General features: G+C 30.1%; 5 protein-coding genes across 5 annotated transcripts; 3 read left to right on the top strand and 2 right to left on the bottom strand.

The window, feature by feature from the left end:
• Positions 1–816: 816 nt before the first annotated feature.
• On the top strand, positions 817–3,563 carry Tsp_09759 (conserved hypothetical protein). Its single transcript, XM_003374371.1, has 8 exons — positions 817–881; positions 1,445–1,518; positions 1,551–1,650; positions 1,861–1,945; positions 2,011–2,266; positions 2,504–2,638; positions 2,997–3,344; positions 3,556–3,563. Exons 1-8 carry the CDS (start codon positions 817–819, stop codon positions 3,561–3,563), a joined length of 1,071 nt encoding a protein of 356 aa, XP_003374419.1.
• Positions 3,564–9,478: 5,915 nt separating this feature from the next.
• Tsp_09760 (putative regulator of G protein signaling domain protein) lies at positions 9,479–12,408 on the top strand. The gene is made up of 6 exons (XM_003374370.1): positions 9,479–9,591; positions 9,695–9,824; positions 10,011–10,107; positions 10,196–10,298; positions 11,375–12,213; positions 12,320–12,408. The coding sequence occupies exons 1-6, from the start codon at positions 9,479–9,481 to the stop codon at positions 12,406–12,408; spliced, it is 1,371 nt and encodes a 456-aa protein (XP_003374418.1).
• Positions 12,409–15,797: 3,389 nt separating this feature from the next.
• On the bottom strand, positions 15,798–21,576 carry Tsp_09761 (GNT-I family protein). Its single transcript, XM_003374369.1, has 16 exons — positions 21,424–21,576; positions 21,229–21,276; positions 20,862–20,894; positions 20,234–20,311; positions 19,785–19,824; positions 19,509–19,578; positions 19,323–19,440; positions 18,293–18,573; positions 18,131–18,239; positions 17,755–18,058; positions 17,531–17,702; positions 17,178–17,436; positions 17,014–17,075; positions 16,715–16,751; positions 16,388–16,535; positions 15,798–15,856 (listed from the first exon to the last, which is right to left on the bottom strand). The coding sequence occupies exons 1-16, from the start codon at positions 21,574–21,576 to the stop codon at positions 15,798–15,800; spliced, it is 1,971 nt and encodes a 656-aa protein (XP_003374417.1).
• A 419-nt stretch (positions 21,577–21,995) lies between these two features.
• Tsp_09762 (alpha-1,3-mannosyl-glyco protein 2-beta-N-acetylglucosaminyltransferase) lies at positions 21,996–22,653 on the top strand. The gene is made up of 2 exons (XM_003374368.1): positions 21,996–22,308; positions 22,454–22,653. The coding sequence occupies exons 1-2, from the start codon at positions 21,996–21,998 to the stop codon at positions 22,651–22,653; spliced, it is 513 nt and encodes a 170-aa protein (XP_003374416.1).
• A 2,814-nt stretch (positions 22,654–25,467) lies between these two features.
• On the bottom strand, positions 25,468–26,471 carry Tsp_09763 (hypothetical protein). The gene is given in 3 exon segments (XM_003374367.1): positions 25,468–25,603; positions 26,234–26,359; positions 26,371–26,471. The coding sequence occupies 3 exon segments, from the start codon at positions 26,469–26,471 to the stop codon at positions 25,468–25,470; spliced, it is 363 nt and encodes a 120-aa protein (XP_003374415.1).
• Positions 26,472–26,473: the final 2 nt, after the last annotated feature.

Raw genomic sequence — 26,473 nt, 5'->3', positions numbered from 1 at the left:
CCTTACCTTTAGCGTGCACAGCAAAATTATGCAAAATATAAAAAATATGGAATTAATTCCATTGAAGCAACTGTTAACGTGTTAAACGTTTTTATTAATAAGCTTTAATTTTTATTGCGGGCTGTACATTGTGAAATAGAAGCTTCATACTTTTACATTTGCGTAAGAAACAAACTGCTAAAGCTATGCAAGTGCGCATTATTATTAATTGAGCCGTAATTAGATTGATGGAAGGGCTTTATCGATTGTATGGAGAAAATATCATAATGACATTAAAATTTTAATTTGAATGGCATACATTTAAATATTTTATGATGAATTACCACTAAAATTTATTTATCTTGCTGAACAACTGTCAAAAAATAAAGTTAAATTTAGTAAAGATTTGAAATTATCGCCCTTCATGATATATTAATTAAAACCATTTTTGATTTCAAATGATAAAAATTAATATATATATGTATATATTTATTTATTTTGAAATTTTCTTATCAGGAAATGAATTATTTTGCGATGTGCATACTTTTGTAAAAATACAAATTAATAAATTTATTTTATCAAGTATGTATTTTACATTAAAATAAACGTATATATATATAGATATAGATAATTTTTTACAAACAGTACATTTATTAAGAATAGCAATTTTGCAAATTTTAAATGAATTACAATGATAAAACAATTAAATGCATATTTCCAAATAAATGTTAAACAAAACTCCGTTGTTCAGTGTTGTTTTTTATGCTTAAATTTAAACCCACGTAAATTTTTGTTTGTTAAATTGAATAATTAAAATGACATGATTTATTTGTCAGAATGGCACATACATTTACTAGATTAGCTGATCAAACAACAACGCTGCATTTTCAGCAATATCGCCTGTTTCAAATTTGAAAAATCTAGAGCAATTGCTACACTAAAAAAGTTTAACATCATTTGTTTTAGAAGTTGCTAGCTAGCACTTTTATATAAAAGTATTTTCATTATAATAAACATTCATTCTACGGTAGACTTTTAGCTCTATACATGATATTATAACCTATCAGTATTAATGATAGCTGAAAAAAATTTTACGTATGCTATGCACCATTGTAAAATCATGAATGGGAAATAAACTAAGCAAATATATACTTTTTATTTATTTTTTTTTGTTTTTCTGCATTCTTTAGAAGAATTTCCTGACGTATTGCAGCTTTTAAGCAGCAGTCAATACGCTTACCTTTATTTGTTTTGTTTTCATAAAAACAAATAAAGCAATTGTATACCAAATTTAATGATTACTTAAGAAGATTTCATTCTTGCAATGTTCATTTAAACAATTCCTACCACGTATTCAATTTAGGATAAGTGTGCAAAATAATAAGTGACATAAAATATTTTTATTCATTCTTTTCAATGTGATACTACACAATACCATGAACTCAGCTATCATAATTATTTTCAGTATTTTAATATCGATTATTCTTGCAAGTATACCAATCCAGACGGAATTTTCATGTAATATTACTACTTTTGCTAGTAATTTTTGAAATTTTATTTGAGAATTATAGCGGACTTAACTGGAGAAGCTTGTGAGATTGGATTAGATTTACCAATCGCTCTTACAGCTTCAACATATTTATCATGTGAAAAAACAGCATCGAATGAAAAGTATGACATTTTTTTCACATCCATTTTTATGAAATTTACTACTGCTTAACATGTTTCTTAGAATTTTTCATATATTTTTTTCATTTTTAAATGATAATTCATTTTTATCATATTAATGTAGTTTTATAAAACCACTTCAAGTGTCATATACATTCACCGTTTGTATGTAATTCATGAAGAAAAATTGATAAGAGATCATTTATTCTTTAGAGCAACAGAAGATAACAGAGGTGTATGGAAGAAAAAAGAATGTCCGAAAAATATGGTATTTAATATGTTGATGAGGCAGTGTCAGGTTAAAATGCATTAACATGAATAAAGTAGCAAATAATAATTGTACTTTTCTTACAATATATATAGGATCATGAAATGAAATCTATGCTGGATGATTTAGCATTTTGCAAAGAATCGAGCAGTGGTGACATATCCAAAGAAACGCACAATTCAGAATTAAAATGCAACATTGAAAAAAGCATTTTACTCTATGATATCCATGATATGATGATTTATTATTCATGTGAACAACTTTTTGAAAATAGCAAATGCGGCACTTGGAAACTAGAATTTTGCAAGAAAAGCATGATTTTCAATGCAACTTTACAGCAATGTGTAGAAAGTAAGCATGAAATTCTTTTATTTTAAAACAAAAAATGTTTTTGCTTTTATTCAACAAAATTACAATTACATCATATAGTTGTTTTCATAATGTGCTTAAAGTTATTTACATTTTTAGTTGAAAATTTTGTACTGCTCAGTTTCGTACAATTGATATGCATTATTAAGTGTAGAATATCAATTCTACACTGCCCAAACATAATCAGAGTTCACATTTAATGGTATATGTTTTTTCCAGAAAATGAAGAAACTAACGATAGAGATAAGTCACTCCGACAAGGAATGATGCCATACATCCCACAATACAATTCACCTTATACGGTTAATCCATATGTTTATGCATATGCATATCCGTCTACCTATAGCTATGCAAGTAATGAATAAATTTTTGTTCTTCAAAAAATAGAAAAGATTTTACAAATAAGTATATTTACAAGAATAATGCAAACTGTAACTGGAATTCTTTTGTTTTTTTTTTAATTTCAAAATTTTCTAGTGCTTAAAATAGTATGGTAATAATCATAGCATAATATAATGCAAAACTGTTACGAAATACTTCAGCCTTCACTTGAGAAAATTTGAATATTAATTAAATTTATTTAAATTTAAATTGTACTGTTACGTAAATTCAAATATAGGATATTTTTTATTTCAGTTTCCAATCTTTTATGTTGCGTGTACAACTGATAACCGCTTTGCATTGGTAAACGTAAGAATAAATTTTTCTTTAGATTATGGTTTTATGCCGTACATGCCATATTTAAGCGTTCCTCAAGGTCTACCGTTTGCGTATGGAACTTACCCTGGAGGAAGCACCACTATTCCAATGCAAGCTCTGATGCAGTATTATGCGATGGGACTGCCGTACTTTGCTGGCCGACCAGGTGCTGGTGCACCAGCTCCTCCTGCTGCTCCAAATGCACCAGCAGGAGGTGCACCAGGGGGTGGTGCACCAGCAGGAGGTGCTCCAGGTGGAGGCGGTGGTCTCCTAGATGGAATAAAGGACAAAATTCCTGGAGGTGGTAGTTTGCCTAAAGTGCCAGGTTTGGACAAAGTGCCGGGTGTAGGAGGACTTCTCGGTAAACTTGGATAAATCTGCATTTACTTGCATTTGTTTTTGGAATATGCACATTAAAAATAAAGTTAATTTTCAACAATTATTCATCTTACAAATTTATCCAGAAGTGTGTTTACAGAATAATATGTACTGAAATTTAATTCCTTAGTTAGTTAAACACTTAGTTGTCCATTTCCGTTCGTATATTTTGCATTTCTATTTTGAAATTTTAGAAACTTAATAGTCTTTAACAGACAATTATAATTTTATAATCTAACTTCTATGCAATTTTTTTATAATTTTATTTCTAATATAAACATGAAATTCCATGACTTTATAACATTTCATTTCCCATTTTCCCTCATTCTATTTTCATGAAATCTATAATAAAAATTACTGTTGAATAAACATATTAATTTCAAATACTACTGGTGATGAATGATTTGTTTTTAAGCAGAGGAAATTTCAACTTCAGCATTTCCATCTTAATAGAGTAGTAGAAGTGATTAGGCAGTAAATTTTAAGCCTCAAAGTATAAAATGCATTCTAATGTACTACATCTGCAGAATTTAACGTGATTGTTTTATCAACGCTTTGCATTTTACACATAATTTTTAAATATGCATTATAATGTATGATTCACTTGTATTCTACATAAAGTATATATTTTTGGATGCTGACGTTTATTTGTGAGTTACTTTTCAATTTTATTCAGAGCCTGTAGCTAAATTAATAGCACAAATAAACAGTTTTAGCGTTGAGGAAATTTAAAATGTGATCCTGTTGACTCGAATGTCTGCAATTATAATTTCAAATTATTAACTTTTCCTGCTAATTTATTTTCAGATATTTTTTAATTACTTCGTCTAAAAAGCTCTAGTACATTTGACAGGTAAGAAAAGTAACATGGAAGCTTAAGAAGGGATAAGTTGCAATGTGAAAGATTTAAATACTCGTCTTAAAATTAATTTTTATGAAAAAGTGCCTCCAAGCAGTTGTGATGGAAATGCTGCATTAAGTATTCAATTTTTTATCATTTCAGTGCATTAGAGAAACATACTTGTAAAGTGCATGAGCTATTATTCAGAGCAAGAATTCAAAAAGAGTCAGGAGCGTTGTTATTCAAATTATAAAAAGCTGTAGTGTTAAATAATAAAACAATTTCTGTCTAGTATTTTCATCATAAATAAATAATGTTTTAAGTTTTAAGCAAACCTGCTCTTATGCAAAAAGAAAATTACGCATAAAAACATTTTCCAATTTATTAACATTTTGCATGACGTTTTGACTTGCAATGCATATATATGTATAACTTTGGGATATTGATAGTTCAGTGCATTAGATAGTTTTATTTTCATAAATGCTTTTCAAATTTGAAGTTTAAACGAATTGAATGAGTTTCATTGTATAGTTTATTGTTTGGAGATATGAAATTGTTCTTCATTCAACTATAACGAATGCTATAAGCAATTGAAATAAGCAAACATCCAAACTATAAGCAATTGAGAGAGTAGAATCTGCCGCAAATAATATTAACTACAGACGTCCATTACCTGTTTATAATGTACATTAATAAATGTTGCTTAGCATTGAAGTCAAGGTAATCTTTCTACATAACATTATTACTTACTTAAAACAGGGCGTTGTTCTTTCCCTTTAATGTATTAATTGTCAACTGTTAATAACCTTAATCACAGTTCACTTTATTGATATTTATTTGTTTATGTGAAGCATAATTTCGATGATTCTCAATATTTCATATCCAAATATTTTCAACCAAACATCCAAATAAAGGAAACAAAACAAAGGGAGAAAGATATAAATAATAACCTTCCAACAGAATGCTTAATAATTACATGTCTGTTAGACTGTTTACTAATGCGGGTTTGGTTATGGCAACTGGCTTGTGCATCCTTATAACTATAGCCTTTTGAAGCTATTTCCGCAACATCCTTACCCTCAGACAGTGTTTTCAGATTTGGACACGATGTTCATCTATCTAGAAAGTCAAATGAGCTGTTCAACAACGTCATCGATCGATTTAAACAGACAATATAAATCAAGCTGTCGTCATTTTACGCTTGATAAAAATTTCTTGAAAATTAGATGAAAGATATGCTTAGTTGACGTACAATTAAAAAATGTACAACAAATGTTTTTATTACAACAAAGCAACATTGTATAAAATTGAAAAATACAGTTATAAATAATTGAGGTAAATTAAATAACTGCAAGTGTTGAGCTTCTTCATTAAGAGAGAACTATTGATAATTGTGTGTATTAGTTTATACTTTTAATAATTTGTCCTATTGCTATGCAGTTATGCATATATAAAGCATACAAAAAAGTATTCATCACTGATATAAATTTAATTTTCAGAAGAGGTAGAAAAGTTAAAATAATTGTAAAGTTCAACTGAAAAACAGGATTAGCTAGATGCATATTTTGAGAAACGGAATGTGGCACTTTTAGAACACTTATCAAGTTTCATAATGAATTTGAACAGTCTGTTTCACTTTTTCATAAATTTACTCCTTAAAATAAATTTAAAATATAACATTATTGTAACATGACATTTGAAATCATTTTAAGATTGACATGAACTTGATATGCTAATACTCCAATTTCAAAACCGAAATCGAGATGAATATCAGGAATGTTTGGCGAAACAAAGCAGATAAGCAATGTTATTTACTTTAAAGATTTTAAACTTATCTAAGAAATATTTACACAAAGATAAGATATGAATAACGTAAGGCCGAGGGAAAATTTTGCATATAATGAAAAATTTTATAAATTCATTTCTGGAAACATCAGCATATATTGAAATTATTTAACAAATCTGAGCTACAAATATATGATTCAAAATTACATTCTGACATTTAAAAAATGCATCAATTTATATTCATGCATATATCTGCAGTGACAATTAATATTAAATTATATCTAAATTCTCAATGTAAGAATGTCGAATAGGTTAATTTTATGTAGTTACATTTTAAAATAATCAAACAGAATTACAAAAGCAAATAAAAGGAAATGTAAAAGTTGACATTTGATCTTATTTTTATGCAAAAAATTAATGTATTCATCAATATTAAAATGCCTGCATGAATTTGCCATTATTTAACTGTACAGTGAAACATGAATAAATCAGATCAAATGTTTTTCTTACGATTGCATCATTTGATGAAAAAACTGAAAGAAAAATGGAATTTTTTAAATTAAAGACGCTTTTAAATGTGTTATGATTGGCATGATAAATATAGTGAAATGACAGTGAATGAGCAACAATGAACTAAAGCAGCAAAATTAATTTGATGATGCAATTCCGAAGCATTTTCCGCCCTAGGTAATTTCACAAATTCACAATTCATTTGGGATAGTTTATCCATAAAATTATAAATTAATTATATTTAAATACTGACAGACTGACTACTAGATTATTTTGATTAAAGACGATATGATTACAAGTGTATAAAAGCCTTTTCAAGTTAACGGTAGCAATATGACAAAATTTATGGTTCAAAGTACAAATATTACTTAATTATTATGAAGAAACCATAGAAACTGACCAGCATAGCATAATGTTTCGTATATGGAGTCGTTCAGTTTAGAGTTTGCTGCATTTTATTGTCCACTGATGCAAGTGTAAAACATCTTAGAATATAAAAAACACTTGAAATATTTCATTTATTTGACAAATAAAATAATAATACTGGAAATTTATATTACTGAACATTTGCAAGTTTTAAAATGGAGTTATTCAAAGAAGCATCAGTCAATCATATTATGAATTAATATTTTTCATTTATTGTTATTTTTTGAAAAGAAATTTAATTTAAAAGCATTCATTTTATGAAGTATATTTTAGAGAGCAACAGTTTTTAAAAAGGCTTTTATCAGGCAGTTTAAAACTTTCCTGGAGATAAATTAGTCTTTTTTACGATTTTATGAGTAATACGGAAGTTTTTGCATTAAATATAAGATGTTTTTCAGTAAACAACATCGGTGTTAAGTTTATCAATTAGTTTCTATCATCTCTTTAAAAACTCAATTATATTTTTTTTATTACTTATTATATTTCTTCACTTCATTGTTTGAAAGCTTTGTTTCATTTACTGGAAAATTTTGAAATCTATTATTTATCAATATTGAATTACAAAATGTAAAGGTTAGCCGTAGGGTTATTCATTTGGCAGCTTCTCAGCACCATTGAAAAGCAGTTAAAATCTGAATTGATTAACGCAAGAATGAATGGCACAAAAAGGAAAAGCTTGTTTACAATTATTGAATATTCATACGAAAGAAACATTCTGTTATGCACTTATGCTAGATACAATTCATCCTGACATTTTTGAGTATTCTGCATGCAAAGTGAATATGGATGCCTTTTTTGAAGAATGAGAAGATAATAATTTTCTGTTAAAGGAGAATACGTTTTTTAAATTCCAATTTCAAATATTAATTAGCTGTTTTTTCATTTCAAAATTTCATTTTAGCTTCATATAACAAATGATACGCAAGAAAGCTAATTTACACTATTAAATGTCGTTCAATAATTTTCTGTATCTATTATGTGATTTCAGAGTAAAAACTTGATTCAGATAAAAATCCAGAATAAGTAGTCTATTTATTAGCTTAACTGCTGCATCGGCATGTCGAAAATGTACAAATATTATTATTAGTGTATTTTAACAAACTGCAATTTAAAATTGATGTTTTGGAAATGTTTTTTTTTCAGATTTAGTTCTGAAACCTTTTTCCCTGTTTTGCATTCAATAGAGCAGAGACACAGTACTGAACAGTCAGCAAACAATTACTTGCGTAATTTCAAAATAAAACCGGCGATTTAACAAGCAGTAAAGCATTTTGTCAATTTCCGTTCTCAAAATGACCACTGAACGTTTTTTATTGACAATCATCATTTGAAATTGAAACACTCGATTGGCAATTTTTATCCGATGGTCAGCGCCTTGATTGTAATAAAAACCAACAGTTGAAATAGCATTGAAAAACACCTTTTCTTCACGTTGGTGCTAATTAATAATCTTCCGTCTAGTCTGCTCTTCTCATCAGTGGCTTTATCAGAGCATTGTTTATCCAATTAGTAGACTTATATTCACTTATATTATGCATACTGAGATGGTTGTGCAGAATTTGATGGAACAATGCATATTTTATGAATATGCATATGGACTAAAAATGAGCAAGTAATGTCAAGTAAACGATCCGAAAGAGAAGTAAACCTTTTTGCCAGGTTGTAAGTAGAACCGGCATTGGTTCATAATTGAGATGGTAAAATTCGTCGCTATTCGCTCGAAGGCACTAATAAAGATGGTAATATTGATGATGATCAGTAACTAAGGAACGAAGTAAACAACGTTTCGAAGGGAAACCATGTGCATCGGCTGCACTGAAGAGGGAAACGATTGCAGATCAGTCTGCTGCTAATGGCTGCTTACTTTTACTGCCACCACACTGCTACTGCTGCTACTACTGCCACCACCGCCAACGCCAACGCCACCGCCGCTATTACTGCTGTTCAACGGTTGCTTACTATGAGAAAAGCGCTCAGCTTGCAGATTGAGTTTGGTCGATTGTAACCAACGTTGTTGCCGCTATACGTGAACGTGCAACGCTTTGCAAAACCATTGAAAAATTCTGATCGATTGAAGTGGATTTTCAATCTTCCATCAACACAACTGCCTAACAGCGACCTCATCAAGGGCAGGTAAAGCTGGGATTCGATCTAAACCAATTTCATCAATTCTTCAACGAAAAGGAAAATTATCTAACTTGGCGATTTGTTTGCTTACAATTTTGACGCGTATCCATCGGTGTAGTTCGCCAGCCGCCCGCTTGGTAAAGCGGCCTGATGTGCAGCTCAGAAGGAAAATGATCCTCTTCCTTATTTTGTCGAATTTATTCAATTTCGACTCGAATCCTTCGATTGCTACAACCACCAGCACGTCGAAATATGGTCGCGTGCTTTGGTCAAACTATTCTGGCCGTTTCAACTGATCTCGACTTTCAGCCCGCCACATCTAACTGAAGTAAGCTTTCAAGCTAATAATGCTCATCTTTTTCTTGTCTTGTCCAATGCTGGCTAGTTAACAAACATGCCCAACAAACGACCGGGGTATGTTTAGATCGATGAGTGCGCAAAGTGGTAGCTGTGGCTTTTTGGCCTGTCCCAAAACCGAGGTCGGCCTTTGCGCTATAACCGTTGGCACGCGCAACTTTGTCACCATCGATCTGCGCGACTAGTGGTTTATTCAGAGCAAAATAAATTAGCGAAAAAAAAATCCGTAGTGCATTAAGCGTCGTTCTATAAAATTCCTGCTTGAACGCATAAAAATAATCAATAAGCTGTCATATCAAAATATGGCAAAAACTTGAAGCACGATGTAGTAGCTTGTTGGTTACGACCGACTGCGATCCACTTAGTGCGGATAATCGAGGCGTGTGCGTCTCAGAATCGGAAATGTCCAACATTACAGTATTTTTCCAAATTGACCCTTTTCTAGCAAATCGAATCTAATCGAAAATCATTTCTGCCCCAACGTCGGTTCGAATCAAGGCTTTTTGCATGCACATTGCTCCTTATTCAACGCAATTCATTTTCATTCTTTGCCACAATTGTCACCATCTTTATATTTTTCAGCTAACCGATCACTGAGCTCAGTTGCTAACGGCGAGCGAAAAATTACCTCTGCCCAACGGTCGTAGGCCGCTTTTACTTTTCACAGCCGCCACGTTGCCTGAGCGTCAGCAGCTTCAAGGTGAAATAATAATAATAATGATAATTACTATCCTATTTTGTTTTCATCCTTCTCGTATATTTTATTGAGTTTGTATTATCCATTTTAGCCAACATTTCGTCTATTAAGCATCGGCGAGAGGCCTCTAGCTTGTACAGAATTGGCACGGACCCGGACTTGACGGCTATGATTAGAGCCAGCAATGGAATCGGGTAAGAAGCGATCGTAAGTTTTCAGTTACATTATATGTATATTCCTACGCACACACACACACACACATTAATAACTGTAATGCGACAATATATCATTCGAGTTGAAGTTGTAATTTAATTTATTTGTAAAAAATAAGAAGGCATTGCTTTCCAATTTTTTTTCATTATTTAAATTTGAAAATTTCAAATAATTGTCTCGTATACGCAACATATGCTGCTTAGTGTTTACAACATGACTTGCATCCGCTTTAATCATTGTTGCCATGGTGGAGAATTTTATAGCATGAGGCTTTTGCTAACGGAAATCATTTACCATGGAAAGTGTTGCGCAATGATAAACATAAACAAGCATCAAATAGGAAAAAAAATTTTTTTCTTTTTCGAATTAATTACTACTATCCAGTATTATCTGTTAAGTACACTCAGTCTCAGCTGGGCGTTGGACATCAACATTGAAATGTTGATGCATTTTTAAAAATTAATAACTGAAATTGATTTTTTAGTCACAATTACAAATAAACAAGAATTGCAAATTTTTCATACAAAATCCACTCCAATCTGTTTATTTCAGTTATTTTCCAATTGCACAAATTAAAAGATTTACAGAAAATTTCCACCAAATAGCAGTTTCGCATGAAATGATTAAAGTTGCATAAAATTTTTGCCGTTCAAATGAGATACTTTGCTCAATTAGAATAGATATAACAGAATGGTTGTCTTTGATGCAACAATTGTTAACTGGAAACAACGTACTCTAATTTGTATCGATAATGAAAAAAAAACAGCATCAGCTTAATTGTATCATCAGCTTGATGATTTTTATCACGCGCACAAGCATTAATCATTTGATGAAGCACATGAACAATTTGCCGATTTGTTTGTGATAATTCAAAATTTGATTCTAGATATTTATTTGAGCATTATAATTTTCAGCGACGACATTCAGTTCCACAGTTGTTATATAATTTGTGCACAGTGCTCGATAGTGAATAATTAATCACAGATATTACAAGTTGCATATTTATTGTCTGCTCGCAATATATATTAATTACACTATTGTATGCTGTAAATTTTAGTCTATACGACAGATGTCGAGAGGCGTTCAAGTGGTTAAGCTGCACGAACACGATCGGCATATCGAACAATACGGAAAAAGTGAATCACGTCGATTACAATGAAGCTAAAAGCTGGCAACAGTCATTTAGCCGCATGTTGAATAATCCGGTCGGTAGACGCCAGTTCAGGGAATATTTGGAGTCGGAACATGCCGAAGAGAATATATTCTTTTGGGAACTGATCGAAGAATACCGACAGTTGACTAATTCGGATGAACTTTACGATATGGCACAGGAAATTTACAAACGTTTTTTAAATACGAATTCGACAAGTGAAATTAATATCGATATCAAATGCAGAAATGCGCTCAATCAAGAGATGAAACGTCCAACGAGAAATACTTTCGACGAAGCTCAACGACAAGTGTACAAATTGATGGAGCGTGATTCGTATACAAGATTTATTCGATCCAATGAATATTTCATGTTTTTGATCAACAATCTCAGCAGAGAAACGGTAGAAAATTGGGGAAAAGATTTCGAAGCGATGATGTCCCACGACGAAGGTCAGAGACTTTTTCGCGAATATCTAGTAACAGAACGTGCTGATGAAAATGTGAAATTTTGGTCCATGGCCAAACAATATTCACAAGTTGAAGATTTGAAACAGCGCAAAGCGTTGGCAACGGAAATTTATCGTACGTTCATTTCACCGGATGCGAAAACCGAAATTAGCATAGATGGTTCAATAAGAGCTGAAATTTCTCACAATTATGAACAAGCCGAAAAGAATCTATTCGAAAAGGCAGAAAAATTTATTTTTGAATTAATGAAACGCGACTGTTTTCCACGGTTTGCCAGTTCATCATTTTTCAAAGATTTTCAAATGAACCATGAAATGAATGCCATATGCTACATTTGACGACTGCATTGGCTAATTTAAGCTCTTCTGACATTCATGTTCAGCTTGTCCCAGTCCGAGTCCGTGCCATTATGCAAAGCTAGGTGTAAAGCGATATGCGGCACCTGGTTTTGGTTTTGTGCCTAGGCGCTGAACTGCCGCCTGGGTGTTCAGCTGAAGTCGCTATCATTTTATTATTTGTAGTATTTTTTTTATTTAAAAAAATATTATATATGTATTTTTTTTTCAAATGACTTGAAAATTGGACAATCAGTGCCTGGCTTTTCAGCTCACAGCTGATGCAAATAATACACGCACATAATTGCACATAACGCACCGAGAAGAGAGAGAGAGAGGGAGAAAAGCTGAAAAGCTTTCGTGAAATAATCAGATAAACAATCGTACAGAAAATATTCATTTTATCCTGTTTATTTCACTTTTCATTCCATTGTCATTTTTCATTTTTATTAATATTTTTTTTCTTTTGTTGAAATGAAATAAAGTTACCCTTCTTGCACAGGGAATTTTCAAAAAAAAAAAATTTCAATAAAAAACTTTACTCGTGCTTCAAATTACATCCGTTTTGTCTTCACTTGACAACTTGCATATGTTATTTAGTTTTTTGTTTGTTTCAATCGCATGATAATATTTATTATACTCGACTTGGCTACTAAAAAAACCCTGCATGTGGTACTTTTGTTCTTTTGTATTATGTATTTTTTTTGTTCCAATTTGCGTCCGTTGCTTAGCAACATATGTGCAATTAAAATGCACATCTTTCACATTTTCTTCTATATGTTTGCATGTTTTTCTTATTTTTTTTAAATTTCATATAAAATTATTCCATACGTCGCGATTATTCTATTATGAATTTTTATTGAAATTGATTCGCAGAGAAAATGATTCACGTTCCACGCACCAAAGCAGCACCTGAGCTACGGTGATTGTTTTCGAAGAAAAATAGCCGTTTAAAATTTCAATATTTTATTTTACAATTGATTATACTTTTTCTACTGCCACATTTTTGTCGGCAACAACAACAATAATAATAATAATAATAATAATAATAATAATAATAATAATAATAATAATAATATGCCAATTGCTTTTTTTCATTTTCAATGAATTCATATCTGCAATGATTAGAGATGAAAAGTTTTATTCAAAAAAAAGCAAAAAAAAGTACATTTCATATTAATTTTACAACAATATTTATAATTATTTTACATGACAGATTGTTTTGTTAATAACAAGTAGAATAATGAATAGTCAATAAATAGGAGCAATAAAAGATTTGTTCAACCTTTTGTGTTATACTACATGGAAATGTACAAAACAAATTTATAATAATTGTTAACTTTTAATTAATTCATTGATAAAGTTTATATTCGAAAATAGATAAGCATCGTTGAAAAAATGTTCAAATATTTATACTATTATTACTATTATTACTACTACTACTAATATTAATAATGATAATGTGACTTGAAAGTATAAGAAGGTCAACATGTTGATGAATATTGCTGTTTGGAAGAAGTATTTGCATAAATGTAGAATGACTAGTGGAATATTGATCGTCAGTTGATGGCGATCAGGGATTCAAATGAACAAAGAGAAGAACAATAAATCTGCAAACAATTTTCAAGCAAGAAGCCTAATACAACAACAACAACAACAACAACAACAATAGCTATTGATAATGTACTTTTCATTTTACTACCTTTTGACAAGCTAAACAAAATGATTCAATAAAACATTCACTATTCAATATTATTATTTTTTTTAATTGAATATTCATTTTATAAGTTTTAAATATTAAAAAAAGAAATAATTAACAACAATATATTGAACAATTTTAATAATAAAAGCTTTTTTACTCTTAAGTTGTCTGATCAAATTATTATCAATTCGATTGCATCTCCTTTGAAGCATTACAAAGTAAACAACATCTATTAATTAATAACATACAAGTTATCATTATCAAATCAACGATGGTGATTTGAATTTGAATAGATAATTATTTTACAATTTCAACTGATAACAGAATACAAGTTGACAAATCTTTCCTGTTCGATGCTGGATAATTTCACTTTTTCGTTTTTTCGTCGAAATTGAAAAACTAATTTGCATATTTATCAACGTTTCGATATCCGTGGTAAAATGTGATCGAGTGAAAAATTGGACAAAATTGTTTCGTGATTATTAATTTTGTGATTTATTGAACAATGAAAACAAAAATCCCAAAAAAATGTTTTTTCAATTTTTCCTTATTTTTGACTTTTTATTGTATTTATCAAACAAAACACTTTTCACAAAGTTCCATTTTTGATGCTTTTGTGTTTGCTATAAAAAGCGGCTTCGGTTGATTCAATTTGACCAAATCGATTTATCGATCGTCGTGAAATTATTATTAATATTATCAACTTGGCAATCAACAAACGACATTTCAGTGCCAAAATTTATATCATTACCGTTAGGCGAATAAACGGCAAATTTACTTTTGTGTAATACGTGCATTTTTAGCTTTTTTCATCTTCATCGATGAAAATTTATACGAATTTTATGTTAATCAAAATTCATAAAAATTAATTCAATTCTACACGTACAAAATGTATATTGCATAAACTGAACAAACTGTTGGATATCAAATTGGAAAGTTTGTTATCAAATTTATCGTAATTAAAAAATAATTGAAATAAAAAATACCCAATTGCAATTGTATATTAGAATAATAATTCTGTTGCGAATGGCTTTAAACTGAGATTATATATCAGCGAGTGGTAAAAATGATTTTTTTTGCTCATGAATAATTTTTTCCATTTAAATGCGGAATTCACAAGCTGAACTCAATCCACCCACGACTGTGTGTCCATTTGCAGCATTTCACCCGCCGAAAGATAATCCATACGTTTGCATTATTAATTTACATTTCTGACATGACGCATTTTGGAAAATCCAATTGGCAATTCGATTTCTACATATTTCATGCGTTAAATGTAAAATATGATTTTTTTCCCCCCGTTGATTACAACTTTGGAAACCAAAACAACAACAACAGCCAACGGTAGTTTTTACTTTTTTTTTTGCTAATTTTACAACTCGATCAATTTATTTGAATAAATTGTGATAATTTTTTTAATTTCAAAACAATTTATTATAAATAATAATGCTCAGTTGAGCTAACAGTTACTTTTCAACATAGTAAACAACATTTTAAAAATCTCACTTGTATGTTTGATGAATGATGAAAAATGAACAATCAAACAGAAATTATTTCAACTAGAAAAATGTAAATTAATTAATAAAGTTTTTTTTCAAAAAAAGTTGGAACAATTTTCACTACATTTGATTTTTCCATTCAATTCTTCCCTCCCCTCCCCTCCTTAATCGGTTATGTTTGTAATTACCATTTTGTGTCGATACTGTTTTAGTATTTGAGCTCTTTTTTTGATATTATAATTTTTTTAATGTGTTATCATATTCTACACGTAAAAATTCAATTTAACATCAATAATAAATAAATTCATTAGAATAGAATTCATTTCAGCTTGTATGACACGCTACTGATCGACGAAGTTCGAGGAAATGATTTACAACTAGAACTAGAAAAAAAGAGGAAAAATTATTCTGTAAAATATGAATTTTTTTCCAAAAAAAAGAAAATTCTAATATAAAACAAAATGAAATTATTTGTTTCGAAAAATATACAATTTCGGTTAGCAAATGAACAACACCCGTGCGTGGATTTAATTAATCAATTGTCTTACTGTAATTTTGAGTAATCGGTTGAAATTTTATCAGAAAAGAAAAACAATAATTTCTAGCAAAAAAGAGTAAAATTTAAAATTATTTCATCAAGTATGATCTGACAAAAGAAAACTATTTCGTTTTCAATTCCATTCCTAAAGTAATGATTACAGAAAATTATGCAAATTTTGAAAAATGAAACTCGCACTTATCATTCATTAGAAATGCAACGTTTTGTCATGAGTGCATAAATTTGTTGCTTTTTTAAAAAATTTTCAATATTATTTATTTAATAATATATTTTTATAAAATTAATCGTATGCAAATTAGAATTTTAATTAATCTGTAAAACGCGGTCGAAAAGATCGTTTGGTGTTGATTTACACCGAATATTTTCCTTTTCCAAGAAAATTCTAGTCGACGTCTCCCGCCCGAAAGGTCAACTCGGCCGGTAACGAACGACGAGGCAACGGCCGACTCGCCTGTCGTGCCACGAAAGTCCGTTACATTTTCATCATTCGACATTTTTCCCGACTAAATCAACCAGTTCATATATGCAAAACTAACATTACACCAAAATAAAAATAAAAAATAATTAAACATCAATCGAGAATAAAATTTTTTCTTTTTTTTTTGCATATTTTATATTTTTTCAAATTATTCAAAAACAATTTCATTTCCAAATCGATTCGTTCGCCCGATTTCAAAACAACCCTAAAACACAGTTCAGCAATAAAACCGACAAGAGTACTGTAAAAATTTTTCCAAATAAATCAAACTTTTCAAATGGGTTGTTGGTAAAAAAAATTTTTCTTTTCTTTTTGCTTTTCACGTGTACAAATGCATCAAATTATATATTAAAATTTAATCAACAATAAATCCAACAAAAAAAAAGAAAAAAACAAGTAAATCAATGAGAATCTTCAATTATTTGTCATTGTTATTTTTTTTTCTTTTTTTTTCTCCTCAGTTGTCATCATAATTTTTCCACTCTCCGACCGGGGAAATGAACACTCGAGTTTTGTAATAATACACCGGTACAACACCACGAAAAGCGGTTCTCGGTACACCAGCCTGTGTTAAAAAAAAAACATAATTTTATTAAATCGATACACGAATTGTACATGTTGATATTTTTTTCTAAAAAAATCATGCCATCATAATTCAATTGTTTACTTTCATATCGTCCATAAGACCGATAATTTTGGCAATGTCGACAAATTCTTTGGCGTTTCGGTACAATATTCGAACCGACTTGCCGGTCCATAAACCGGCTTGAATGGCATTCAACGACACAACGGGCGCTTCGTTGACTTGTGATGAGAACAATTTTTCGTAATTTTCTTTCAACAAATAAGTCAAATTCATCGCAGTGAAACGAACAAATTTTGTATTGAGCTTGATCGATTTGAGATGTTTCTCATAGAAAAGTCCCCTGTAGAATAAAAATAAAGTAAAACAATATTATTATTATTATTCACTTATATTCAAAGTAAAATATATACAAAAAAATAATAAACAAAACTGACTTGCTCACACCAGATTTGCCGTATAGACTCATCGCGGTGCGTGAAATTTCAGGCCGAATGCAAGATCGACCCCGACGTTGAGGAGGATCTCGAATCCAATCGTCCCAAAAACCATTCGGCCATTTCGGACTGAGCTCTTTCCAAAGTTGACGGGTCAACATCCATCCCAAACCTGAGCAGAACAATCCACAATACAAATTTCAATAAAAATTAATAATAATTACCTGGAAAAAAATCGGTGCGATACAGTAAGTCTGGTCGATCTTCGATCATCACCTCTTGGCCGTTGTCGTTCCAAGCGGAAACACAATACAGGGACGAGTCGGCAATTAGTAATTTGTACGTTGCGAGAAAAAATTCGAAAAAATCAACCGCAATTTGCAAATCATCCTCCGTAACAATGACGGTCTTGTATTTCATGTGGAAAAAGATCTGATTCAACGCCCAACGATAATGACGAGCTATTTTGTAATAGCCGGCAAATTTTTTCAACTTTTTCGACAATATCGGTTCAGTCTGGTTTGGTTGCTGTAAAATTACAAAAGATTTTAATTAATTTTTTTAATTATTAAACAAAAAAATATATATATATACTACTACCTTGATCACTGTGATTGAATCTCGATACGTGTCGATCACTTGAGCCGTTGGCTGGTGGTCACAGTCTTGACTGACAATAATTGGAAATAGTTCCGGCGACGGTCGCAGTCTGTTTCAACGATGAAAATATAAAAAATTTATAATCAAAATTGAAACACTTACAAAAGAAGCTGATTCAAGTGAACACGAATTGCCGCCGGTCGATTGCAAGCCATAACCAAGACGGGAATTTTGTCGCCAATCGACAATGGCGCATCCCGATCGTCCGGATGTGCAGTGTTGTCGGTGATGTTGGAAAATACGAACCATTTTTGAGCAAATTTGTCATTGTCCAGTCTTTCCAGCAGACGAACCGCTTCTTTGTTCTGTTCGACAATTTCCTTTTCCAATTTGATCATTTTGTTGAGCATTTTGGGCAGCTCTTTGCCGTAATCTATGCTAACCTGAAAATCATTTTCAAAATTTTTTCTTTTCAATATCACAATGACTCAATGTCAACAGCTCTAAAACTTAAACACTCGGTTCTATAGCATGTAATCTTTTGTTTTTGGTAAAATACAATTTTATCAATTTTCAAATTACTGCAACACTCAAAAAATGAATAACATTTTCTTACTGTATTTTTGCTGCGATTTTCACGTAAAACTTCGAACAACAACGACAAAAAAGTACAGATTATATGAGCGCTTTTTCGTCACAAACATTGTAAACGGACAAAAATGATGAACAGTACACTTACTTATACAAGTGAATCATTACTATTTGCAAATGAGGAGAACAAAGAAACACCCACCGACATACGAAAGCACTTTTACTAATATGAAAATGAACTACTACACACAATTCGTGCCTTTTCCATATCAAGAGATGCAAACAATGACAAACAAAAAAAATATGTACTTAATTTTAAAATCAATACAAAAAAGAAACAATTACCAACAAAAGCGATAAAAGCTGAATGCATTGGTTTTGAGCGAAAAAGCAAACAAAAAAATATGCCTACGAAACTGCTTCGTAACAACTAAATCAAAATGCCCAACATTTCTTACAAACCACATTTTCAACACTCACTTTTTAAATTATTATTCTACCAAAAATGAAAAATTGTTTAAAAATCGTTCCATATTTTTACAGTTTCGTTTTGAATAATTAATTTTTTTAACACAGCAAAACAACAAGCAAATCAACTCACACTTTCATGCAGACGGTAAAACAGAATAAGTGCCAAGAGCCAGATTATTGTGATGAAAAAAATATGACGAAGTGAAACAAATCGTAACAAATTCATTGTGTACTTTCCAGTCCATAACCTAAACGAAAAAAAAACATATTCAATTAATTAAAACGTAATACGAAGCAATTGAAATGGTCGTCTTACCTACAACAGAAACTGAAATGAACGTGCACATTCGGTACTCCCTCAGCAAGCCATGCTGACGGATAGTCACCTAAAAATAGATGAAAACTTAGTCATACAAATTTAATACAAAAATGAAATCACAAAAACACAACAAGCAGCCAATAATGAAAGGAAATGGTAAATAATGTTTAGTTTCAAAAGAGGACATTCGATAAACCACAATGAAAACTACAATGCCAAGGTAATTTAAATAAAACTGTCAATTGATGATATTATCATATAATGTCCTGAAACCTGAAAAGAAAGTTCGACCAGTAATCAAAATGAACTGCCACTGAAATCAGGGTAATAAAAAAAGAAAATATAAAACTGCATCAACACGATTTATAATTCAACTTTTATAAATAAAATATCTAAACAATGATGCCAACATTTTCAACTAAAAATGCGAATCTGACCCTGCAGCTACATGTTCAAGCAGCTGTGTTACTTATAAACTTCAACACTGCTCAAAGACAGCTGTGATCAAGCACTGAATGTGGATAAAAACTATTCTGACATCGAAAAGTCCCTTAAAACTCGTCTCAAAACAAGAAAAGAAGAACAAAAGAAAAGAAACGGTAAAGCTGAATGAATTTATTAACAAAAACGACAGATCCAAATCGGCTAAAAAGAAATTATATACCTTAAAGTTTTATTCTAGCGGATAGAGAAACAACAAAACGCAGCAGGAAATGAAACACTCGCAACTGACAGATGCGTAAACAGCAAACAGAGAATGCGATTCCCGGAAAGTGCAAACACCAAACAACAGGCAAATACTGAATAAAAAGCTAAACAAAAACAAACCAGTGCAAGGATTTTAAACAAAATTTAAACAATCGATAAAGTTTAAAAGATCATTCAATGTAAAATTGCCGCCACATGCTGTAAACCAAACTTCTACAGTATACGTTAAAACCCAAAGGTACAAATAATAACAATTGCAATATTGAGTTTCTAATAAATCAGCTGCTTTTAAAAGAATAGTAAATAATTTATAATGTCTCATATTTAAATAAAAACGTTACATTTTATGTGAAAAAAATTAACATAAAACTGATTATTTACATATAAGCACCCTTTACTGACAAAACTTTTTCTTTTTATTTGTGCCTATAAAACGTTGTTTGTTGTTATTTTAAGTGAAAAGCAAATTACAAATTATTAATGGATATGACTGCTTTGTTTGCACTGAGCCAATAAGCAGATAAAGCAAATTTACTCAAACAGGCATGCTCGGTTTAGTTCATATATTAAAAGGAAATAACGCAAACAACTGTCAATTGCACTTTTCTGTAGTTAATTAGAATTAACGTCATTAAATCTTACGTATTTATCCTGACGTGCAGTGGCAATGCCACACTGTTATAAATTATGTTTGGTAGAGCATCTTTTTTATATGGATTTTTTTCAAAAATGATCTTTATAATCATTTGTATTGTTTATATTTTCGCTTTGATTACCTATTATATTCAATATATGGTGAGAACTACAGTTTATGTGAAAATTTTTAAATTATAATTATAAAGGAGATTCATTACGTCAGGTTTTACCCAATTAAAAAATAAAGTGGAAAATTGTATTTAAACATTATTTATTTTTTGAGCAGAGTATAATGTTAGTTTATTTTATTTTTCGTTAAACTGTAAAAAAACTATTAAAAATTTATCGAAATGACTGGATTAATTTAAATTACAACTGAATTCCATTTCCGTTTTGTTAAGGAAACACATCCGTGCAGTGACTGCAATTTAAAAAACTTGAATCATACAATTGTTGATTTGGAAATACAAATTATGGACAACAGAAAACTGCTAAACGGCATCGCTGCATCAATAAATCACTTCAAGCAAAGCGATGAAAATGCGAATAATCTTTCTGTAAATTTTACTATTATTCCATTACAGCAAATCGCTGTGCTTGTTATTGCTTGCAACCGACCAAATGCCGTTAAAAATCTTTTGCAACAATTGTTGAAGTATGTTTTACGATTGCTGTTCTTTTTCCAAAAATTTAATACATTTTGATTACAGATTTCGACCATGTCCTACAAGGTATCCAATAATTGTTAGTCAAGATTGCAATGATAAAGCAACTGAAAAGGAAATTCAAGCCTTTCATCCACAAATATTACACATAAAAGTACGCTATAAAAGGTGTTTATTGTGATGCAGAATTTTGTTTACATCTATTTTTCTTCTGAATAGACAAATTTTAAAGAAGACGTACAAAGTAGTCGAGTTGACTTTATTGGATATTACAAAATTTCACGTCACTACAAATGGGCATTGAGGAAAGTGTTCGACGTGCTTCAGTACGACAATGTCATTATATTAGAAGGTAGAATATAATTTATTCAAAAATTTCAAATGTGTGAATTTGAAATACTAATTTTGTCATATTTACTTTCTTTTAAATATAAACAAAATACATATAGGAAATTATACTTTGATCATTCATCAAATGGATAATTCTTTGAAAAGCAACGTTATAAAAATTACTATAAAATTAAATGCCAATTTCACATTTTTCAAATTTACATTCAATGGATTAAAAAAATTTCAAATCATATTTACTATTTTTAATAAATTAAAATTATACATATTGACAGATGACTTGAGCATTGCTGAAGATTTTTTTGAATATTTCGCAGCAACATTGAAAATACTTCAAGCTGACCCTAGTCTATTTTGTATTTCTGCTTGGAACGACAATGGAAAAAGTTTCCTCATTCAAAACGATCCTGAATTATTGCACCGTTCTGATTTTTTTCCAGGTAGAATATTTTTGCTTCTAATAAACATTATTATCAAATTGAAAAACAGCAAAAAGTTTAAAATCGTTCACAGAATCATGTGCCATTTGAAAAAACAAATACTATATTAAATGAAATATTACTTTGAATTTCAATGCTTTATTAGGCTTGGGCTGGATGATGACAAGGCTTCTTTGGGAAGAATTAAAGGACAAATGGCCAAAAGGTTTTTGGGACGACTGGCTACGGGAAGCTGATCAACGAAAAGGGCGTGCTTGCATTCGTCCTGAAATTTCAAGAACAGCTATGACTGAATACGGGAAAAATGGAGTTAGCAGGTCAATTTTGATTTCATATCTCTTTTAAATAAAATTATCAATTAAAATGTAATCATAATACTTGACCAATAATACCAAAACAACAGTTAATTAATAAATAGGATTCTTTACAGTAGTGATAATAATTAATAAAGATGTCAAATTCTTGACTTAATTATTGATTCTCATAAATGTTTGTCGAACTTGTGTTCTCAAATATAATAAATACTTTATAGCATGTGTAATTTTCAACATTTTAATCCCTTGATTATTCATTATTAAAAATGTAAAATATTTTCATCTACTTATATTGTTTTTCTGTTTTTGGATTTTCAAATAAAAAGTAGATAGCTTTTAAACTTTTTCATTTGGAGTTTCAAATTATACCACAAAATAAACAGTAATGAAGTTAAAAATGAATTTTAATCATTTCATAAAAATTTTCAATTAAACTGAATTAAATTAGATGAACAAAGAAATACAAACGTTTAATATTTCAAAATTTGAATAATCTTTTAAACTGTAATTTAAGAAGTCAATTTTACGAAAATTACTTGAAACAAATTAAGCTGAACGAAAAATTCATCCCATTCACACAACTTGATCTCCGCTACTTACTAAAGGAAAATTATGATAAAGCCATGTGGAACACAATTAACAGCTTAAAAGAAATTAGTAGTGAAGAATTGGATGGTCAGCACTGTTCATTGCAAGAATCTGTACGCATTAAATATGCCAGCAATACTGAATTTCAAAGGATTGCTAACAAGCTTCAGTTGATGGAAGATTTCAAAGTAATCAAATTTTCATTTAAAAAAATGAATACTAATGTAATTTTAATAGATGTAATTACATTAAATTTCGCTATATAAATTAAAATTAATCAAAATATAATTTAATTAAGTATATTCAATAATTTCTAGCACTCTCTGTCTCGCATAATCATATTTCAGGCAAACGTACCTCGGACAGGGTATCAAGGTGTTGTTCAAGCTGCGTGCATGGATCACCGCATATACATATACAATCCCAGCCACGGTATTTGAAAAATGCTAAAGCAAATGAAGAAACACCATCATGTCATATTACTGCTCTTAAGTTCAAATACAAATGCAACAATTTCAATTTTTAATTAATCAGTCAATTACTTAAATTTATATTTCCAAATTTAACTTTTTTCATTTACTATGGAAATTTGTTGTTAATCGGGTACCACCAATGCAAAGGTTTTAAGGAAAATCAAAATTTCATTCAAAAAAGCTTGCATAAAATAAATATTCATGGAAAATTTAATGGAATATATGTTGCAAATGCGTACGTGTCAATAATTAATAATGATTGATTAAAAAATTGTTATGTAGCTTACTAAAACCAGCTTTTTTAGATATTTCTGATATTTTTATATTATACAAAACATATATGATAAACGTATGTTGAGGTTTATGAATAAATGCAAATAAATGATTGATTCAATATAGAACAACTTTGTACAAAAATGCAAGTACAAATTTTTGTACAGTAAGAAAATGCATGGTGATTAAAAATTGCTGCAGTTTTATTTTCTTTTGTTTGACTAAGAAATATGGCCAGCGTCAAAGGTATATTGCAAATACTATAACTTATATAATTTTATTTGCTTTCAGCTCTAATCAGTCTTGCATTCTGTGGTTGCGTTGGTCTGCTATTTTTGGTTCTAGGATGTGCTCTACCAATTTATAAGTAGGAATTCTTATGTTTTTTAACAGAAACTACACAGATACTAGTTGATATTTATTCTTTATTGCATATCCGAGTTTTCTCTTTAATGGTTATTTACTCAAAATATAAATGTATAAATGATGCTAAATGAATTTGTGTAATGTTTAATTTCACTTTTCAGATTTCATGTATTGCATAGCAGTTAACGCAGTTGCTTTATACTGCTTCTTGTCTAGTCGTTTTATTTATCCATTTAGGAAGTTTGTGAACTTTAAACTTTACTACATGTTTATTGATATACATATTGGTTTTAATCCAATAAATTTTATTTGTGAAATTTAATTGTAAATGCATAACTTTAATCTGTGTTATAAAGCGTTTGAACTTCTGCAATATGACCTTGTACTATATAATAATCTTTTGCTAAATACACCATTTTGAAAACATTTTAATATTGAATAATGGCTTTTTATCAATAAGAACTATTAAAAGTTTATACCATAACTGTAATAATTTGCACTTATTCATCTAGTATAACATTAAATAATATTCATTTCTTAATTGTGCAAAGGCATTATTAGATTGTGAAGTTTTTTGTGAAACATCCAAGTTTGAGAAGCAGATAATTGAAAAAAGTTCAATTGCTTGAAATTTCTTGTCGCTTTATTGCATTTTACATTAGCAGCTGGTATCCACTGTTTGTCATCATCTTTTACATTTTGGTACCGATTCCACTTACAGTTGCTTCCCGGGTTCAGGATCGCGTTTCCGCTGGTGGTGCTGCATCGTGCCAAGAATTTGCTTTATTCTTAACTGCAGGCATCATTGTTAGTGCGTTCAGTTTGCCAATCGTTTTGGCAAGATCTCCGGCCGAAAATCCAGTGGTTTGTTAAATTTCAATTTTTTAAACATTACTTTTCAATTTAGACGACACTTTTTGTGGTCATTTGTTATATTGATATGCATTGTAGATAGTTAACTTGATTTTAATTGATTTTACTTGTGTGGTTGTTTTTTAGATTCACTGGGGTGCGTGTGGTTTTGCACTGGCAGGAAACATTACCTGCTTTTTCACTATAGCAGCATATTTTTACATTCATCGAGAAGAAGACGCCCGATATGGACTTTTTTGACCTTTTTGAAATCTAATTTGTTTATTCGATATCTAAATAATATTTTCATTTATTGTTGCGCCTATACCATACCATACTATATGAAATGTTTGTTTGTTCAGTTCTGTGTTGGGAGCATGAGATGGGTCTATTGTAGTTGCGTGTAGTTCATTTTGCGTTACGCATGTTCTGCATTATTAAAAGAATTAATTTTTGAATAGTTTTTATTATAAGTTAAAAAAGTGAAATATAGATTATAATGAAATATTCATTGTCGCAGTTTGTGTTCAAATTTTCACTATTAAATGCACGCAGAAACAAATGTAAAATAAGAATAGAACTTAATTTTTCTAGTCATACTGTTATAATTCTACAGACAGTTTGTATACATGAAAAAATCAATGTAAAACCACGAAAAGTTTTTATTATGACCAATTGATTAAAAAAATTTATTATACATTTAATATTTAAGAAGAAAATGACAATTTAAATATTAATACAACTTTCATACGTAAATTGAACAAACTGTTTTAACTGCAGATGATGATTTTCACTTTGACAAATTTTTACTCGAAAATGTTTTTATTCTGTAAAATAAGTGTCCAAGTGAAATTGCTTAGAGATTATTGTGATTAAAATTCACGTTGAATTTGTGCAATAAGCAGAGAATTGCGTATTGAAAAAGAACAAAATGTAACATTTCATAGTAAACAGAAAATGGTAATTTGTATTTTATTTATTCAACTGCTCTTTTATTTATTTACAATGTCTACGACTGTGCATGGTGATAAATTGCGTCAAAATTTGAAATTGCTCAACGATGGCAAATCTGGAAGGCGGATGTCTTTAATTTGCTGTGACAAGTTCATATTTTTCATAGCGGTGACGGCTCGTGCAGGCGCAGTTACGATTCCACCCTTTGCATAATGAAATGGAACCAGTATACTTTAATAAACAGAGACCGAATCAATTTTACCTCTTGTTTTTCAATTTTATCTTGCTCATTAACGCGAGTTAAAATTTCGTTCATGTTCGTTTCCAGAACCATACCACCCATTA

The sequence above is a fragment of the Trichinella spiralis genome, assembly GCF_000181795.1.
Source record: "Trichinella spiralis strain ISS 195 chromosome Unknown Scfld6, whole genome shotgun sequence".
Lineage (NCBI taxonomy): Eukaryota > Metazoa > Nematoda > Enoplea > Trichinellida > Trichinellidae > Trichinella > Trichinella spiralis.
This window is presented reverse-complemented; position numbering and strand designations above follow the sequence as displayed.

Excerpts from the sequence above, each read along its gene's own strand:
- Tsp_09762 (XM_003374368.1), top strand. The coding sequence starts at position 21,996 with ATGGATAATTCTTTGAAAAGCAACGTTATAAAAATTACTATAAAATTA. Across the intron at positions 22,309-22,453 it reads CCGTTCTGATTTTTTTCCAG|GCTTGGGCTGGATGATGACA; the intron begins GTAGAATATTTT and ends ATGCTTTATTAG.
- Tsp_09759 (XM_003374371.1), top strand. The coding sequence starts at position 817 with ATGGCACATACATTTACTAGATTAGCTGATCAAACAACAACGCTGCAT. Across the intron at positions 882-1,444 it reads CATTTTCAGCAATATCGCCT|TATTTTAATATCGATTATTC; the intron begins GTTTCAAATTTG and ends AATTATTTTCAG. Across the intron at positions 1,519-1,550 it reads TAATATTACTACTTTTGCTA|CGGACTTAACTGGAGAAGCT; the intron begins GTAATTTTTGAA and ends TGAGAATTATAG.
- Tsp_09761 (XM_003374369.1), bottom strand. The coding sequence starts at position 21,576 with ATGGTCGAAATCTGTAATCAAAATGTATTAAATTTTTGGAAAAAGAAC. Across the intron at positions 19,579-19,784 it reads TGGTCGAACTTTCTTTTCAG|GTGACTATCCGTCAGCATGG; the intron begins GTTTCAGGACAT and ends ATCTATTTTTAG. Across the intron at positions 17,703-17,754 it reads TCGCACCGATTTTTTTCCAG|GTTTGGGATGGATGTTGACC; the intron begins GTAATTATTATT and ends TGTTCTGCTCAG.
- Tsp_09760 (XM_003374370.1), top strand. The coding sequence starts at position 9,479 with ATGAGTGCGCAAAGTGGTAGCTGTGGCTTTTTGGCCTGTCCCAAAACC. Across the intron at positions 10,108-10,195 it reads TGAGCGTCAGCAGCTTCAAG|CCAACATTTCGTCTATTAAG; the intron begins GTGAAATAATAA and ends TATCCATTTTAG. Across the intron at positions 10,299-11,374 it reads AGAGCCAGCAATGGAATCGG|TCTATACGACAGATGTCGAG; the intron begins GTAAGAAGCGAT and ends TGTAAATTTTAG.
- Tsp_09763 (XM_003374367.1), bottom strand. The coding sequence starts at position 26,471 with ATGGGTGGTATGGTTCTGGAAACGAACATGAACGAAATTTTAACTCGC. Across the intron at positions 25,604-26,233 it reads CGCCTTCCAGATTTGCCATC|AACATGCGTAACGCAAAATG; the intron begins GTTGAGCAATTT and ends TTAATAATGCAG.